At 40.4% G+C, this 17,752-nt stretch overlaps 1 protein-coding gene and 1 long non-coding RNA gene across 3 annotated transcripts in view; one reads left to right on the forward strand and one right to left on the reverse strand.

Moving 5' to 3' along the window:
* Nucleotides 1-11,002, reverse strand: LOC108429114. Its single transcript, XR_001857980.1, has 3 exons — nucleotides 10,906-11,002; nucleotides 6,409-6,552; nucleotides 1-136 (listed from the first exon to the last, which is right to left on the reverse strand). It is a non-coding gene; the product is annotated as an uncharacterized LOC108429114 (long non-coding RNA).
* Nucleotides 9,134-17,752, forward strand: part of hnf4b (hepatic nuclear factor 4, beta) — a 22,572-nt gene continuing 13,953 nt past the window's right edge. For both annotated transcript variants that reach the window (XM_017700627.2, XM_017700628.2), the window contains exons 1-2: nucleotides 9,134-9,556; nucleotides 16,186-16,363. In XM_017700627.2, coding sequence (XP_017556116.1) covers nucleotides 9,442-9,556; nucleotides 16,186-16,363 — 293 coding nt within the window. In that variant the 5' untranslated portion in view covers nucleotides 9,134-9,441. The remainder of the gene's footprint in view (nucleotides 9,557-16,185; nucleotides 16,364-17,752) is intronic.

The raw sequence follows: 17,752 nt of genomic DNA on the forward strand, positions 1-17,752 counted from the left end.
CCGAACTCGTTGCACAGAATCATTTCTCTTCTCCCCCACACGATGCCTGCCCCTTGCTCTTCGACTTTTCTTTTCTTCTCTTGCCTTTTTCTTCCCCCACAAATCATCCCTTCTCTGTGTGCATGGAGTTAGGAGGCTACAGAAGCACAAACAGCACATTAATTAGAACTGTCAATGCAGTGATGTAGCTCATAGTTATAGGTTACCTATGAAGGTTTCATAATAATCATAGCAGGCCTAAGACTTGCCCATTACAGAACACCACGTTTTTCTTTTTTTTTCCCACCTGAAAGCTCAGAGATCCAGGCCTGAAAATGAATCACAGCTCATCTTCAACTTACTCCGCTCGTCTTACCCTGGAGAAAAGCACCTGAGAGGAGACTTTTTTTTCCCTGTTTCCGCTTATACTGAATTATACCTCTCTGCATTTTAAACAGCAAAACAAGCTGTTGATGCATCGCTTTATGTGCATTTTATGAATCTCTGTGGGATTTTACCAAAGGAAAGAAAAAACAATGCCGCAACTGAGAGGTCAAACTCATGGTACATAATTAAAGACATACATCTTGCGTAGCGGTGCATATGTGAGTGGCCTAATTAATGTAGAACCATGCTCCTCGAACTCACTGATCTTCTGCCAAGTTCACCATGTGTGGATGCAGAGCTGCAGCTGAGGGCAATGGATAATGAAGGAGGGGGCAAAGGAATCCATGCACCTTCACCTCTGCCATAAGAGATTTGGACAGCAATAGGGGAAACCCGCACGACAGGGAAAACCTACAAGTCAAAGGTCAACCAACCACTCAGAATAGTCCAAGAAGGGTGAGTTAAAGAGAATCAAACAGCAGCCATCTCCTCAATGAACTGAAAAACAAGGTAAAACAGCTGTCTTCTTTACAGGTATGGACTGGAGCAATACTGTAAAGAGGCCAAGCAGATAAGCTGCTTCAGAGTATTTTAAAAGAGCTTAGAATTCATTCTGTAATCAGGCCCTTTTAATCCGACAGCCTGTTTGAAAACACCGTTTCTAAGTAGTATGTTCCACAACTGACCATCATAGGCTTTTCTGATAGAGGTACACATCATCTTCAATTAAAACAACACTGAATTAAAATCTGAGGATGTAATTTTGACAAACTGCATGAATAACGGGAAGAAAATTCTGCCAACATTTTCCCCACAAAACGGAACTTCTGAACTCATGTCTCCCTCATCCCAGATCCAAGAAACTCCATGACCAAAACTTTTTTTTAGTAAAGGTAGAAGTCAAAATTAATTGCAGAAGGAATTAGGAAACCTTGTCAAATTTGGTAAATATTTTGTAATTACTAACTGGCCGTGATCGCAATAAAACAAGCCGCATTGTTCGCACATCTGCGTTTTCAATTTAATCCTTGACTCTCATTGGAGCTGTCTGTAATCCCTCAAACATGACTAATGGGAAACATTAAGTACAAGTTTGGGGACAAGTGGTTTTAATTAAAAGCTGCTTCGCAGAGGGCCTTAAATCGAAAGGAGTTCATCATTTCTACGGAGGAGACTGCATATGTTTTTCCTTTTATTAGCAGTTATGGATCTACTCTGCCCTCAAAAAAAGGTGTTACACATTTTCTCCAGCATCTTAAAAGCCAAACATGAGCATCTGAAGCACATTTCTCTTCAACAACTCCTTTAAAGAGTTTGAAAGCGGGTAAACAGGGAAAGCCGGACGAGGAGCTGGGGTAAGAGCAATGGTGCAAAAGGAATTAAAGATGGAAAGCTTGAGTTCAAATGCCCATATTTAGAGTGTAGAGCTTCCTGTGGGCATAGGCAAAGGAATGGTTTAAGCAGGCTGACTGGCATATAAAAGCATCCTGTGAGGAACAGGACTGCAGAAAGCCATATTTTACCACTTCCTACAGAGGAAATAGTCGGGGAACTCCGCTGGAATCTTCATGGGAAACGTTTGTGACCCCGTGCTGACAGCAGTCTGTTCCTCCCTCATGTAGTGTACTGAAGTTTATAAGAGTTAATGAACGGTACTGGCGTACCGATTTTTAGCATGAGTCTGTGACACTGTGACCCTTCAACTTAAAAGGAAAAGTTACACTTTACATATGGGTGCAATCAAATAATCCCTTCTTCACATTCCAGGCTGAATACTGTGCTCCTAAAGATCACATAGGCCTGAGAGAGCATGTGGTTGTAACTTTCAATTCCATTCAAGTTGTTCAAGGTTATTTTTTTTTCTCTCTAGTGCCGCTACGGATGACAAAAGGTTGACTGTGGGATTGACTTAGCAAGCAGATCTTAGTATTATTTCATACATTTTTTCACTTTTCACTACTGCTTCTTGTTTGAGTTGTTAAACTGTTTTGCATGTACATAGTGAGCATCTTTACCTCTTATTGACCAGGGTATATTTTGGTCCATCTGAATTTACAGGACCAAACTTTTATTTTTTTTTTTTTTGTAAAGTCTCCCCTCAGATGAACAGAAATGCTTAAAATTTACTCCTGAAAGCCAAAAATCTCAAACGCTCTGTGTTATTTTATAAAAGTAATGTTTACAGAGCAGATCACTGAAGAGATGCCATCTGTTTATAGTTTATAGCCCAGATTTGGAGAAAAATGGGTCGACTTTCAGTAGAAAAACAAACTGAGTTCAGCTTCTTTCATTATAAGGGTTTAAAATGACATCACCATCTATTTGAATGGGAAGAAGAGTTATAGCCTCATACGATGCCCAGCTTCTGAATGTAGCTTATGAAATATGAAAGTTATGAAGAATATTACAAAGTGCATTTTGGAACCACCGGTGGTCTCAAGGAGTCAAGTGGATAAATTAATCTACTAGTTTGTTCTTAATTCTAGTACTTCAGTGGTACTTTAAATATTAATCTCTAATCAATTTCAAGTCCTAAATTTGTAAATGCATCATCAAATATTTTGTGTTCAAAATTAGCAATGCGTACAATCACATGACGACATTTCCTATTTGTTCAACTTAGATTCAGCTTAACTCTTCAGGGGTTGGTTGTTAAACCACAGTATAATTTCCACTCCATTTACAGAATAAGATTAACCAATTATCAACAGAATAGCTGCTCTTTTAACACCAAAGTTTTATTTTCTTTACACTTTTAATGCACAACACATAACTACACGAATGTAATACTACTTTTACATTAGTTTTATATAACTTAAGAAAAAGAAATAACTGGAATCATTGTATTTGTTTTCTTTTCAATTGTGTGTTATACAATTTATTGCATTTTTATTATTAGATACACAGTCCTGTGCAAAGGTTAGAGACCACCTCTATTTAATTTCAAGTCAAAACAGGCATTAGGTGCAAGTTAGTTATTCACTTTTCCAGAAGATATTTTTGAGCAGACTAGATTTAAGGATGGATTTATGATCAACTTGCTTAAGGAAGGAGAAGGTCAATGGAAAATAAGTGAAAAAAGAGGAGATTCCAAAATGTGAGGTTTTTTTTTTAAATAGAGAAAATGGGACTCATAACAGGCACGCATGATCTTGTAGACCACCAAAACTGTCACAAAGTTTTCATGTTTAAGAGCGAGGACAAAATCATGCTATATCTTTATATCAGAAAAAAATGCACAGGTGTTTCTGTCAATACCTCCTACGTGAGAAGCCAACTCAATCCGACAGGCCCCGACAGAGTCCAGAGTTTGATTGCTTGGACTGTGAGAATCAGAAGCTCTATGGCTGAACTTTGAAGGTGTGGAAAAACTTTCAGGTTTCAAAGTTGAAAGCAAGTCTGCCAAAAGGAATAGAAGCTGTAACAAAGGCCAACGAAGAACCCATTAAATACTGAAAAGAAAAAAAAACATGTTTTCTTTAGTGATTAATTCTTTAAAATTGTCAGAAAAGACTTTATTTGTGGCAAGTGCTCTTGCTACCTTCTGTCCCATTTTTAAGATTCGGACGTGTAATGGTGAACAATGACCAGTGGTGGGCAGTAAGTAAATGTAATTGGTTACTGTAATTAAGTAAGTTTTTTCGTGTATCTGTACTTAAGTTTTTCCATTTTGATGACTTTTTACTTTCACTCCACTACATTTCAAAGTCAAATATCTTACTTTTTCCTCCACTACATTTTGAGAAATCTGTTGTTCCTTTTGGTTTCTGTGTGCATAAAAACGCAATACGTCAAAACGAAAGAAGCTCAAAGCAAGAGCACCAATCAGGGCACAGTGGTCACTTTGTTTTGAGCTTGTTTTGACCTGTTGGTCATACCGACCCAGTGCAGCACACGGTTCAACGTCAGCGCAACGGCGTAAATTTTGGCAGAATCTATGCAACATAAATGATGAACTAACCTAACTTTGTGTAAATAGAGCACAATATAGAAATATGTCCACATATGCAGTCGTGACTGACGCGATTTTTTTCTGAATTTATACAAACAGCATTTCATTTTATAGTGAATTAGTTTGGGCTGGTTTATGTTTATGAACAGAGACCTACAGATCAATATAGTAAAGGAAACTCATTTGTGATCCTGAGTTTAAAGCCAGTTTTTATTAAACTTAAACTTGGAAGTTGTAAATAAATCTTAAACTGAAACTTTGCTTGTTTGTAAAATGTGATTTCAGAGCCACTCGGTTCTACCTGATGGAAACTGTTTGCCTTCAGTGTTTTGTGCGTATGATCATTTTAATAAACATCAGCATCACTAATTAATGATTTTTTAATTCTATTAAAAGACTGGTTTACCAAGAGAGACACTGGAGGATTTTCACCTAAAATGAGTATCATAAAAATGATAACAGGACATTAGAGCCATAATTAATCTTTTAGTACTTTTACCTTTGATACTTAAGTACATTTGAAGGTAAATACTTTAGTACGTTTACTCAAGTGGAGGTCTGAAGGGAGGAACTTCTACTTTTACTGGAGTAATATTTCACCTTGGGTGTCTCTACTTTAACTACATGGTTTGTGTACTTGTCCACCACTGACACTGACTAGCATTTTTGTGGGTTCTAATTTTCATTTTAGTCCAGTTTAGTTCATACACTGATAAACATGCAGCAGATTTCTTTGTTGAAATTTAAGAGAAAGAATGTCATCATGCTGGTATCTCAGTAAGGTTTATATACAATTACCCCGTTTTTATGGCCTTTGCTGCTCAAGGACAGTAAAGCAAGCATAAACGGAAGGGTATTCATCAAACCACTGCAAATTTCAGCTCCTCATAACTACTAGACTTACACTACTACTTTGTCAATCTGTAATGCCAGTTTCCTTGATGACCACACAGCATGGAGGACAGTTCCGAGTTCTCCCAACATGCTCCTCTCCATGTGTGGATGTATGTTAAACCCATTGGTCCGAGCCAGTTTTGGGGGGCGATTTTCGAACCACCTCCCGGACTTGGCGGTGTCTGTGACAGGCCCCTCTCCTGGTGAGCCCGCTTCCATGATGAATGGCTACCTTTCCATTCTTTATTGCCCCACTAAATCATACGCCTGCCATGCTTTTATAACCAATCTTTGCTCCTTTTTTTTAATCCGCCGCCTCTTTTGGAATAAAACTACAAAGACTGTACTTTGCATTTTTTTCCCCCTAATCGAGAACATAGAGGTCTCAGAGGAGGCCTTCTGTACAGAGTTGGTGCTGTTATCAGGCTACAGAATGCTTATCAGTAAAGGCAAGATTCCCCTCCACTAACATTCTAACTGCTTGCTCACAGTCATACAAAGAGTGCACTGTGGTTTAAAGAATACCCACTACTCAGTGTGAAAGATGAAAACAAACAGTAACACTACTGTAGGACACTGTCCATACGGCTACATGACACCTACATAGCGTGTCATATCAACTGACAGAACCCTACATAAATATTCATATATACTTATTCCAATAGGCATCATTCATTATAATGTTTTGATCAAAGTTAGCTAAAGTAGCGTTTGACGTATGACGGCTAGTGTAATAAGCATTTCTAAACATTTATGTAGGGTTATGTCAGCTTTCAAGACATGCTTATGTAGGTGTCATGTAGCCTTATGAACAGCACCCTACAGTAAAGTGTTATCAAACAAACACTGTAAATAAACCCTTCCTTGATCCTGTATAAAGTTGCAGCCTGTGTACTTTCTGATAATTAGTATATATGCTAGAAAAAAAAAGTCATGTTACAGGATCTTCGTCCTTGAATGCCACAAAAGCAATTCCTGTCCCGCGCCCCGGGCCCTCTATTTTTATGCTCAGATTTATCCATTAGGGTACTACAGGAGTAATGATACAGTACATTATTTCAGTTATTGCTTTTCATGAAAATGCATTTTGTGGAGACTACATAAAGTGTACAGCATGGAGGTAATACAGTAGATGATACAGTACTTTCACCCCTCATATCCCTTCAATATAATGATACTATCTAGCACCTTATTACCTGTAACTATAGCGAGGCTTGCTGCAGGTGAAATAAGCAGTGCGCCTCTCCTCCATCTCCGTTGATTCATTTCACGCAGGCTCTCTTTCAGATTCTCATCCCCACACCATCTCTCTCACAGAGCTGACCATCTGCCCAGTAAACCTGAAAGAAAAGAGAGTTTTGAAGAAGAAATGAAAATAAGAAAAGAGATCATATCAGCATTTGAGCAATATTAAGGAGCTGAAAGCTGACTGAAATCACCAGATCTGAAGAAGATCAAAGAAAGTTCCAGCAACAGCAATATAATTTGTATTTGGCTTTTTTTGTGGCAAAGCTTAAACCACACATCACCCTTTTCATCTCCCGTCACCTTGGACATTGGGAGTACTCACCCGGAGTTGTGTGCATGCTCACCCTACATGTAAGTGCCTGGAACATTAGAGAGCTGGAGCCATCCAAGCAAATGATTCAGTTCAAAAGCTAATTTAATTTGACTTCCCCTGACGAGAAAATTAGAAATGCACCGCTAAAAGTCTCAGGCCTGAACTTGCTAAGACGTGCCAGTGACATTATTTATTTATGTTTGGTTAATAGCCCAACGAGCATTACGGGCAAAAGTGTGACGGCACTGAACGGTGGCCAAAACCGATTCTGCTGCACTCCACACTTGGCCTTTTCTAACTGCTGAAGCCCTGACTCTGAAATATGGCCGTCCATTCCTCATCAATCAGCCTATGCAGACGGACAGGTAGAGCTGCCTCCAGTGCACCTGTAAAGAGTAAATTTGGCCTCACTGACAGAAAGACTTTCACCTCATAGACAGCTATTCTCACCCACTCAGCTTTGAGCCAGGTGTTTCAGTCATTTGAACCCGGACACTGTAGGACTAGTACAGAGTGCTGACTTTTCAACCATTTGTGTCCATCAGTTTGCACGTTTTATAGAGTCCTTGTGAGGAAAGGTATGCAGATGTTGTACAATTTGCTGTCCAGATGAAGGTCCACGAAAGTGGAAGAAGGCGCTCGTCTATACGCTGTACTTTGTCTCCTCCTAGTGGTCTTTTACCAAAACTAATCACCTGGGACATCTGAAGCAGAATAAAAGAAACCCAGTTTGTTCTTTGTTCTTTTGAATCATTCTCTGCAGCCCTAAAACACCTGAAAGCAAAAAATCAGTCAACTACATCACAAAGACAACATATCCACCAATGACAAATCATATTTAGAATATATACAGTTGTATTTTTTTTCCTAAAAATATTTTCATTTCAGAATGGTATATATTTTCAAAGCTTTCTTCCAACCGGAGCCAGGTATAATTTGATGAGAGACTACGGCAAACTGCTCATGCTGTGCTGTGACGGACAGGTTTTTATGAGCCATCAATCACCTAAAGCGGAGCCCACATGCAAACGTGTGCTGGGGGAGGTCTGACCCACGGCCTAGCGTGACATTCAGGGAGGGAGTGCCGCTCACCCAGCAAAGCCCATTACTACAAAGCATGATTGATATTGCTCCAAAAAAGCTCATATGTAGCCCAGTACATAATTTGTTATAATTTATAAAAATGATATGGTCACCCTGTTTTGTTTCTACCTTCTATGTTTCTTTCCCTATTACTTTTTCTTATATATATATATATATATATATATATATATATATATATATATATATATATATATGTGTGTCTGTGTGTGTGTGTGTGTGTGGCAATTAACCTATACATTATACTATACAGATACGAATGCATAGCTAACAGTATAATGTGAACAACTTATAAAGTAGGCACACTCACACCGCATGTGAATGGCCAGCCTTGTTTGTTCCCCATAAGGACAGATATCTTAAGCACAGAAAAAATAGAAAAAAAAAAAAAAGAGTTGGCCTGCATTCTCTGCCTTTCCCTTCTTTGACCCAGACAAATTTATAGATGTCTGGGAATTTATGCTCTTAAAAAATGAAGGACGTTAATAAGCAAGCTCTTCCTTTTTTGGACTCAACTGACCACCACACTGTTCAGAAGTCACTCTCGTAACTCAGGGAATGGAGAATCTCTAATAACTGTGACAGAGCTGTTGAGGAATGCGTCATAGATCATGGACGTTTATCTTTGCTTGAATTTATTGTCAGAGCCCTTTTTATAAAGCTTGAACAGATTAATTTGACAATACATAACTCTACAGACAAAGACCTAAAGAAAAGGCCTGGTACTGAAAACAACCAACTCTATGCTATGTGTGCTCTCAATTGTGCAATCTATTTGAATGAAATGCAAGAGAAGGGACATCATGCAACAGCACGTTATCATTTTGCCTTTAATCAATACTTACTGATAGCAAACTCACTGCAGGGCAAAGGTGAACGGAAAGCTCTTGCTTCGTCACACAAAACAACAGGCAAACAGCCAGCAAAAACAATCCACCAATGGAACATCAGTGTGTGACCAGGACAACAGTGCCTCTAGTGGCCACAACAAAAAACTTCATTCATGTGAAGGCACAGATGAAGAGCAGGCAAATGCTATGCTGGCAGACCAAACACGGAGCATACATCTAAATTTGAGACCTAGATGCATTGAGCCATTCTCTGTTAAGCTGTAAAACACACCTGTGCTGTTAAGTGTAACATTAGTGTTGTTTTCTATTGCTGAGTGAATCATGTTTACTTGCCCGAGTCCTCCCCTTTATGATTCTCTCCACACTGATAAGAACACAGCAAACAGACTGATAGCACATCAAATCTCAGCTTCTCTCGAGCCAACTTGACACAGAACAGTTTGGAGGACCGCGAAGAATATGAGACAGTTTTAAGAAGTCTGGAAGCCCCGGTTGATGTTCCAATCCAAAAGGTCTTTTAGACATAAATACCAAAGCAACCTAAAGGATCTTGAGTTGCCCAAACTGAAAGCCTGGTGATTTTGAGGAATAATAGGAATGATCTGAGCAAGAAGGCCTTGGTGGACATTAGGCGGTGCTGTTTAGGCTGTGTCAGTGTCTCAACAAAGCAAAGTGCTAGGCCACATTCACCCAGCCTGGGTTAGGATCACAATACCATGAAGATCTCTGAGGGTGCACTGGATCTGGACGCAACTGACTACGCTGTGAGCTTGGACCCAAGCTACACCATGCTGGAGTTTGATAGTCTGAGAGTGCTGCCGGCAGTCACAGGTAGGTGTGATGATTTACAACAAGCAGTCCACCATGTCTAAAATACGACGGTGTTTTAGGGCCACTGTTAATAAAAGTACAAATAGTAGACTTTGAGAATAAACTCTTTAATATGCTGAGAAAAAAAGTTGTAATGTTACAAGAAAAATGTTGTATGGTATTATATTTCAAGAATAAAGTCATAATATTTCAAGAAAGAAAGTTGTACTATTTTGAGAAAAAGTTATAATATTTTGAGAAAAAAAATATTTTGAGAAAAAAAGGCAAAGAATTACAATGTTAAAGTGTCATTAATACCAGGAAAGGCTGCAATACATTGGCTAAAGCATTTGCAAAGGGAAGCAGCACCTCCTGGTGTTAAATGAGGGGAGCTGAGTTGGTGGAGTTATACTTTCATATCAGTTCACCCATGAAGAAACACTGCCTCCTCGTTGGTCCAGCACATCAGCACCAGCCTGGTATAAGTGTAAGAACCGTCTGAAACGGCTGAGCAGGAAACTGTTTATCTAGAATAAAGAGCCAGGCGGGCTCAGAGGAAACTGTCTGTCTGTGTTGTTGAAGGAGAACCTCAGGCAGGGTGTTCTACACAGCTATCGGGGGCTACATCTCCCCCCATTTCAAAGAGGGCATGAAGTTTCACTGAGAATGATAATCAAAATGATCCATAAAGAGACAGGAGTGAGTTAACAACAAGGTTAACATGTATAGAGATTTCCAACGTATGTGTCCAATCAACCAAACACACCAAGCCAGCATCACAAATCAAAAGATCACAATGAACCTCTCAGATTCCTTTGATTTTACAGTTCAGGAGATGCATTGCAGAAAGCGGCTTTGCAGTTCTCTCAGGGGGGCGGTTTTGATTGAGTGATACCACATATGAGTTAAACACACACACAAGACTGCAGACATGCACTAAAGTTTTGTGTTTCAAGGCACTTTGATGGCCCACTGGTGGGGAGTTTGACATATTTGAGTCTGTAGCCCGAACATGTGCTTAACTGCTCTTAAATCTAAAATTCTTTCACAATCGGGAAGTTTGGCCATTTTTTTCATGACGCAGGGGATCAGAAATGTTGTTTCTTGGTCTGACTTTTAAAAAAACAGACCAATCACTGGTGTGTGTTCATGCTCTCCTACTTAATCTCATTTTCTGCAATCATTAGGATCCTGTTCTGCTGAATCAGGGGCACTCCTACACCTTTCAGAGCACAGCGAGCTGGGTGGCAGATGCATTGTAATCTCTTAATTCAATACAGCTGCCCTCTGAACCCAAACCCTGCATTCAATACACAAAGTGTGTCCCCTCGCTGCTAAATGTACAAAGTCTAAGTGTGTAATTTACATACATTAGGCAGTATAGCCATTGTCCTCACTGTGCCTGGCCTGTATGGAGAGTGCGTTTGATGGTCATTGCTGTAGCACTGTGAAGCAATCCTGACGAGATCGAATACTGGAGGGCAATTGAATACCCTACAACACATAAGGAGATTGAATTAAAACAGAGCTGGCAGCGCAAAATTAGCCTGAAAATGGCTGCAGACCTCAGCTTTCCACTGACCTGTAACTGGTTTAATTAAATGGGGAGTTTCTTCTTTCTCCAAGTAATAACTAGCAGTGCCTCAGAGGCTTGGGTCCAGCAGCATGGCTGCCGGTGAAGGCTCACTGAGTTGAACGCTGTTTTATTGCTAGCCCTCTCCTCAGAAAAGACAACTTAGTCAATAGATTTTTGTTCGACACAGTCGTGCTGCTTCGCACAGTGTTATTTTACTGAAAGTGGGAGCAGACGCCTTCACTTACGTCTTCAGTACATTCTTCTTATCATTAATTATTCGTATTAACTATTTGTTCAGTAGCGTGTTTCAGGCCAGCGGAACGCACGCGCAGAAGGAAAGCGCAATTGCGTCATGTAAACAGTCCATGTAGGAAAGTTACAATGGCGTTTTAGGGCCACTGTTAATAAAAATAAAAATAGTAGACTTCGAAATTAAAGTGGACGAAATTAATGTAATATTTCGAAATTAAAGCCGACGAAATTCATGTCGTTATATTTAGCGATTAAAGTCGGAATATTTTGAAATTATAGTCATAATATTTCAAGATTAAAGTCGTAATATTTCAAAATTATAGTCGTAATATTATCGCGATTAAAGTCGGAATATTTTGAAGTTATAGTCGTAATATTTCACGATTAAGTCATAATATTTTTAAATTAAAGTAATATTTCAAGATTAAAGTCAAAATATTTCAAAATCAATGTCGTAATGTTTCGAGATTAATCAGTGAGCAGCAGTTTGGTTTCATGCCCAGAAAGAGTACCACAGATGCAATTTTTGCATTGAGAGTGTTGGTAGAGAAGTACAGAGAAGGTCAGAAGGAGCGGCATTGTGTCTTTGTGGATCTAGAGAAGGCATATGATAGGGTGCCAAGACAGGAACTGTGGTACTGTATGAGGAAGTCAGGTGTAGCTGAAAAGTATGTTAGGGTGGTGCAGGTCATGTATGAGGATAGTGAGACGGTGGTGAGGTGTGCAGTTGGAGTGACAAATGGTTTCAAGGTGAAGGTAGGGTTACAGCAGGGATCAGCTTTGAGCCCCTTCTTGTTTGCAATGGTGATGGACAGGTTGACAGATGAGGTCAGGCAGGAGGCTCCATGGACCATGATGTAGGCAGATGACATTGTAATCTGTGATGAGAGTAGAGAGCAGATGGAAGAGAATCTGGAGAGGTGGAGCTTTGCATTGGAGAGGAGAGGAATGAAGGTCAGTAGAGATAAGACAGAATACATGTGTGTGAATGAGAGGGAGGCAGGTGGAAAGGTGAAGATGCAAGGAGTAGAGGTCGTAAATGTGGATGATTTCAAATATCTGGATGGTCATCCAGAGCAATGGACAGTGTAGAAAAGAGGTGAAGAAGAGGGTGCAGGCAGGATGGAGTGGGTGGAGACGGGTGTCAGGGCTGATGTGTGACAGAAGGATAGCAGCAAGCGTGAAAGGGAAGGTTTACAAGACAGTAGTGCGTCCTGCTATGATGTATGGTTTGGAGACTGTGGCTCTGTCTAAAAGACAGGAGGCTGAGCTGGAGGTGGTGGAGATGAAGATGCTGAGATTTTCGTTGGCAGTGACAAGGCTGGACAAGATTAGAAATGAGCAGATCAGAGGGACAGTGAAGGTGGAGCAGTTTGGAGATAAAGCCAGAGAGGCCAGGTTGAGAAGGTTTGGACATGTGTTGAGGAGGAATAGTGGATATATTGGTCAAAGAATGCTGGATATGGAGCTGCCGGGTAGAAGGAGAAGAGGTAGACCTCAGAGAAGGTTTATGGATGTAGTGAAGGTGGACATGGAGATTGTTGGTGTGAAAGTAGAGGAGGCAATGGATAGAGCAAGATGGAGGCAGATGATCCACTGTGGCGGGAGCAGCCGAAAAAAGAAGATTTCAAGATTAAAGTTGTAATATATCGAGATTAAAGTTGTAACATTTCACGATTAAAGTCATAATATTTCGAGATTAAAGTCATAATATTTTGAGATTAATGTTGTAAAAAAACTATTTCGTGGGCTAACTATAGGGGGCTGCCATATTAAGTTGCAGTCTCGGTTGCTGTGCTGGTGTGGGAGTTCCACTCACTCCTGTCTATTTGTGGATCATTTTGATCATCACATCCTAAATCATCAAAACATAACTTTTTTCCTCAAAATATTATGACTTTTCTCAAAGTCTACTGTTTTTATTTTCATTACAGTTGTCCTAAAACGCCGTCGTAAAAATTTGAGCATTCTCATTCGTATTTCAGTCAGTGGCTCGTCTCCTCATTTATAACGTTGCTGACATAAACAGCGACTGTTTGTTCTGGTTGTATATGTCTCCATGCACATTACCATTCAGGAATATACGAATCAGCCATTGGAAACCGGTTAAACCATCTGCCAAAACACTTTACAATACCATCAGAAACCAAAACTTAATGGTTTCTTTTAGTAAGAATACGTTCAAAAACTTAAGTTTGTTTTAGCATAAAGCTTAAAATTATGCCCAGTTTAAGCTGCTACGGTAAAGTTTTATTGCTGTGAATGTAAAGTAAGTGTACCCATAAAGCCCTGGTATTAAGGGTAAGTTAACTGAGCTGTATGTCTACATAACCCATTAGTTTACCCAGAGCCACATCAGCTGTAGTTCATGTAGTATTTACCCTGTGAATCTCTATATACGTTCAAACCAAAGTTTGTTTTAGCCTCAAGCTTAAAATATAACGTTAGCCCAGCGTAAATGTATTAGAAACCCACATAAAATGACTGTGATGTTGATAGATGAGTTAGTGCATACGCTGAATGCCACTGGCTTGAACAACTGGAGTAAAACTGCTGGCGTTAATCTGTGGTTCTGCGGCTCCGCAGTCAGACCAGAGGCGATTTATGAGGAGTCTGGCCACTTCCTATTACCCTGGTTATATCAAAAACAGGACTGCTTAACAGCAGAGGGCGCCCGCGAGAGAGTCCTCAATGAACGGGAGTGAATAGAGCTCAACAAATAAAAACGAAAAGTTCAAATAGTGTCCAACAACTCGCACAGAACCTTTCATTAATTTTAGAAAGTTGAAGGACGTTTCACTGGTTTCGGCAGCAGGAGGCGGGCATTACTGCTAGAGCGTGATTATTGACGGGCGAGCGGAGCAGCTGATTGGCTGTTCGCACTCACTAACGTCATGGTAGGTCCATGAGGCGCCTTTTTAAACTGCTTTAACTCGAGTTTAAAATCTCTTAAAAATATAACAGCGGTGTTAAATTGTTTTATGCTGTTCTGTGTTCAGGAAATTACGTTATTTTACATTAAAAATATTTAAGCATTTATAAACTGACCTTGCTCAAATGCTCCATAGCAACGGAGTGAGTCCAAAAATTTTGGACTCACTCCGAAAACCGAAAGACATTGCAGAATGGGAATTCTCCTCTCTGAGTTCTCTGGACAGACAATTCTCGTTATTCACTTTGTGCTCTCGCCTTATCTGCTGTTACACACAGACCTAATGCTCAGTAGGCCACCTTAGTCCTGCATCATTCTGTAGACCTTGTTATGCCCATATTAGGAATTCCGGGTCTGAGGTCCGTTTCTCTATGGGCCAGAATTAATAGGGTTTTTTTAATCGCCCCTATCGCCCCCTGTGTTAAATAAAAGTATTCGGATCCGATACGTTTCGTCCTGTGTACATTTACATCCTGTGTACATCTCTCGAATACCACTGGATCCTCTGAATTACGGGGTCGTTAAAGAGCCTTAATACGAATATTGCTACATTCGAGGTAAAGTTACTACTTAAAGTAATAATTAGGATATTCTGGCAACCAAAATCGGTTTATCAGAGGGTGATGAAACGCTTAAGGGGGCTCCCAGTCTAAATACGTGAATTCAGTGCGCATGCGCAGTAGCTTTAGCTCACATGTAGCAATATTCATATTTCAAGTCTTTAACAGTCTGTAAGTCGGAGGATCCAGTGGTGTTCGAGAGAATAATGTTCACAGGACAGAACGTATCGGGGTCTTGACGTGTTTATTTAACGCAGGGGGCGATAGAGGCGATTTTTCGAAAACCCTATTCATTCTAGCCACAAAGAAACAGCTCAGCTCCGAAATTCCTAATATGGGCATAAGAACAAAATGACGACACCACTACAGCGGTCTGTTCCGCGAGTTGTTTCTTCCCGCCCTTTCGTGAGGGCTGTTGACTCTAAAACAATGTTCGAGCCGGACAAGTTTTACCTTAGGAGGTGCTGTAATTTGAATGACCAATTCAAGTTTTGTATAGCACCTTTTACAACGATGTTGTCACAAAGTAGCTTTACAGAAGTTTGAAAACATACAGCCAAAACATATATCCCCCAGTGAGTAAGCCAGAGGCGACGGTGGCAAGGAAAAACTCCCTCAGACTGGAGGAAGAAACCTTGGGAGTAGCCAAGACTCACAAGGGGAGACCCAACCTACTCTGGTCAAGGGGAGACCCAACCTACTCTGGTACCTTAAATGGTTCAGCATTCACTTTCTGGTGCCTGAAGCCGCACCATTTAGGGAAATGCGAACAAGAAGCTGGCTGATGCACCATTTAAGGTGGAACAGGAGAAAAAGAAGCTGGCAAATACGAAGCTATTCTAATCTATTATGAATACAGTATCTACATGGATTAAGGAATGCTATAACTTTAACCATCACTGTAAATAAATAACTACTACATAAAGTTAAGAGCCCCTAAATAGACTGTTAAGTAATATAGACTTAATATAAAAACAGAGGGAAATAAAGTCGTATCAACAGGTTCTCTGTGCTTCCTCAACCACGCAGATGATGCATGACGATCGATTGGCGAATAGAGCAGCTCATTGGCTGTTCTCGCTCACTGACGTCATGCACACGCAAGAGGCGCCTTTTTAAACTCCTATAACGCTATAAAAAATATAAGAGCGGTGCTGAAATGTTTTATGCTGTTCTATGCTCAGGAAATTATTGCATTCTTCCACATTAAAAATGTTTAAGCATTTATTAACTATAATTTTGCTCAAATGCTCCATATTTGCTCAAAAGGCACGCTGGTGGCTATAAAGCTCAGCACATCTCACGCTGGCCTTTTTTCACCACATTGCAGAACCACTGCTGTCTGAGTCTTCACCTGCGGGGACACCCGAACTGCAGCAGGCCAGCAGTGCCCTGTGCTCCATCTGCGCCGATAAGGCCACCGGGAAACACTACGGCGCAAACAGCTGTGATGGGTGCAAAGGCTTCTTCAGGCGGAGCGTCCGCAAAAACCACGCTTATACATGCAGGTGAGGACATATCTATTCCATATATACCTATGGAATATAATCTATATATAGAATATAAGGTGAATAGTAATCAGAGTAATGAGCAGAATACTTTAAAACAGTAGTGATGGCTAAATACTTGTTCCTAAGGCCCAATTCCTTTCAGCCCTTGCCCCTATCACTTAGCACTAAGCTCTCTGTTTTGTGGGTTCATTTCTAGGAGTAGGGTGCCCTGATTTTTGCTGAGGGGTAGGGCAAAGTTTTGGGTACATAGCCCTCTAAACGCAGGTTTTTCAGAGTTACACTCAAAAGTGTTTTGAGAACGAAGAAATACAGGTAAGATGGTCGCACAAGTGACCATAGAAACCCAAAAAAAGCACGGTAATCATTGTATTATCTTATTTTAATGTTGTTTCAATGTATTATGGCCCTTTTCTTCATAAAAGCAATAAAAATCACTAGGTTTACACTGACATCTTGGTAGCTAGCTAGTTAAATTAGCTGTTCCACCTTAAATAGTCCAGCAGTTTTAATGCCTGAAGCACCAGAATATAACTGCTGCTCCATTTAAGGTGGAACAGGAAAAGTCAAACAAGAAGCTGACCAATAGCAGACTTGTGCTTCATATTGCAAAAGAATTAGGGCTGGACTCACAGCTCTGACCTTTAACTCAGTGTTCTATTTTAGACTTAAAGGGAACTTTCAGTCAGGAAATTTGCCCCCATCCCCATAATCTTATTACAATTCAATGGTTAAAATGTAAACAGTCAATTGGAGTGATTTTATGTGAAATGGTGCACAGTGGTGGTGATAGGAACCAGGTGTCACAATGTCTACAACACAAATGTAGATGTTCATGTACTATTTATATATAATGTTGATATATTATGTTGCTATTGTTGATATTGATACCAATAGCGCGACAGTGCTACCCACCACGCCACCGTGCCGCCCTGTGGGGCCAAGCCCAACTCTTGAAAAACAACCCCACACCATAATCCCCCTCCACCAAACATTACTACGTCACAATGCAGTCAGACAAGTACCGATCACCTGGCAACCGCCAAACCCAGATTCATCCATCAGATTGCCAGTAGAGAAGTGTGATTGGTCACTCCAGAGAACACACCTCCACTGCTCTAGAGTCCAGTGGCGGCACTTTACACCACTGCATTCCACGCTTTGCATTGCGCTTGGTGATGTAAGGCTGAGATGCAGCTGCTCGGCAATGAAAGCCCATTCCAAGAAGCTCACTACTCTGTTCTTGAGCTAATCTGAAGGCCACATGAAGTTTGGAGGTTTGTAGCAACTGACTCTGCAGAAAGTTGGCAACCTCTGCGCAATATTCACCTCAGCATCCACTGACCCTGCTCTGTCATTTTACTTGAGCAAGACACCTAACCCCCAACT

This window comes from Pygocentrus nattereri, chromosome 15 (genome assembly GCF_015220715.1).
Source record: "Pygocentrus nattereri isolate fPygNat1 chromosome 15, fPygNat1.pri, whole genome shotgun sequence".
Classification (NCBI taxonomy): domain Eukaryota; kingdom Metazoa; phylum Chordata; class Actinopteri; order Characiformes; family Serrasalmidae; genus Pygocentrus; species Pygocentrus nattereri.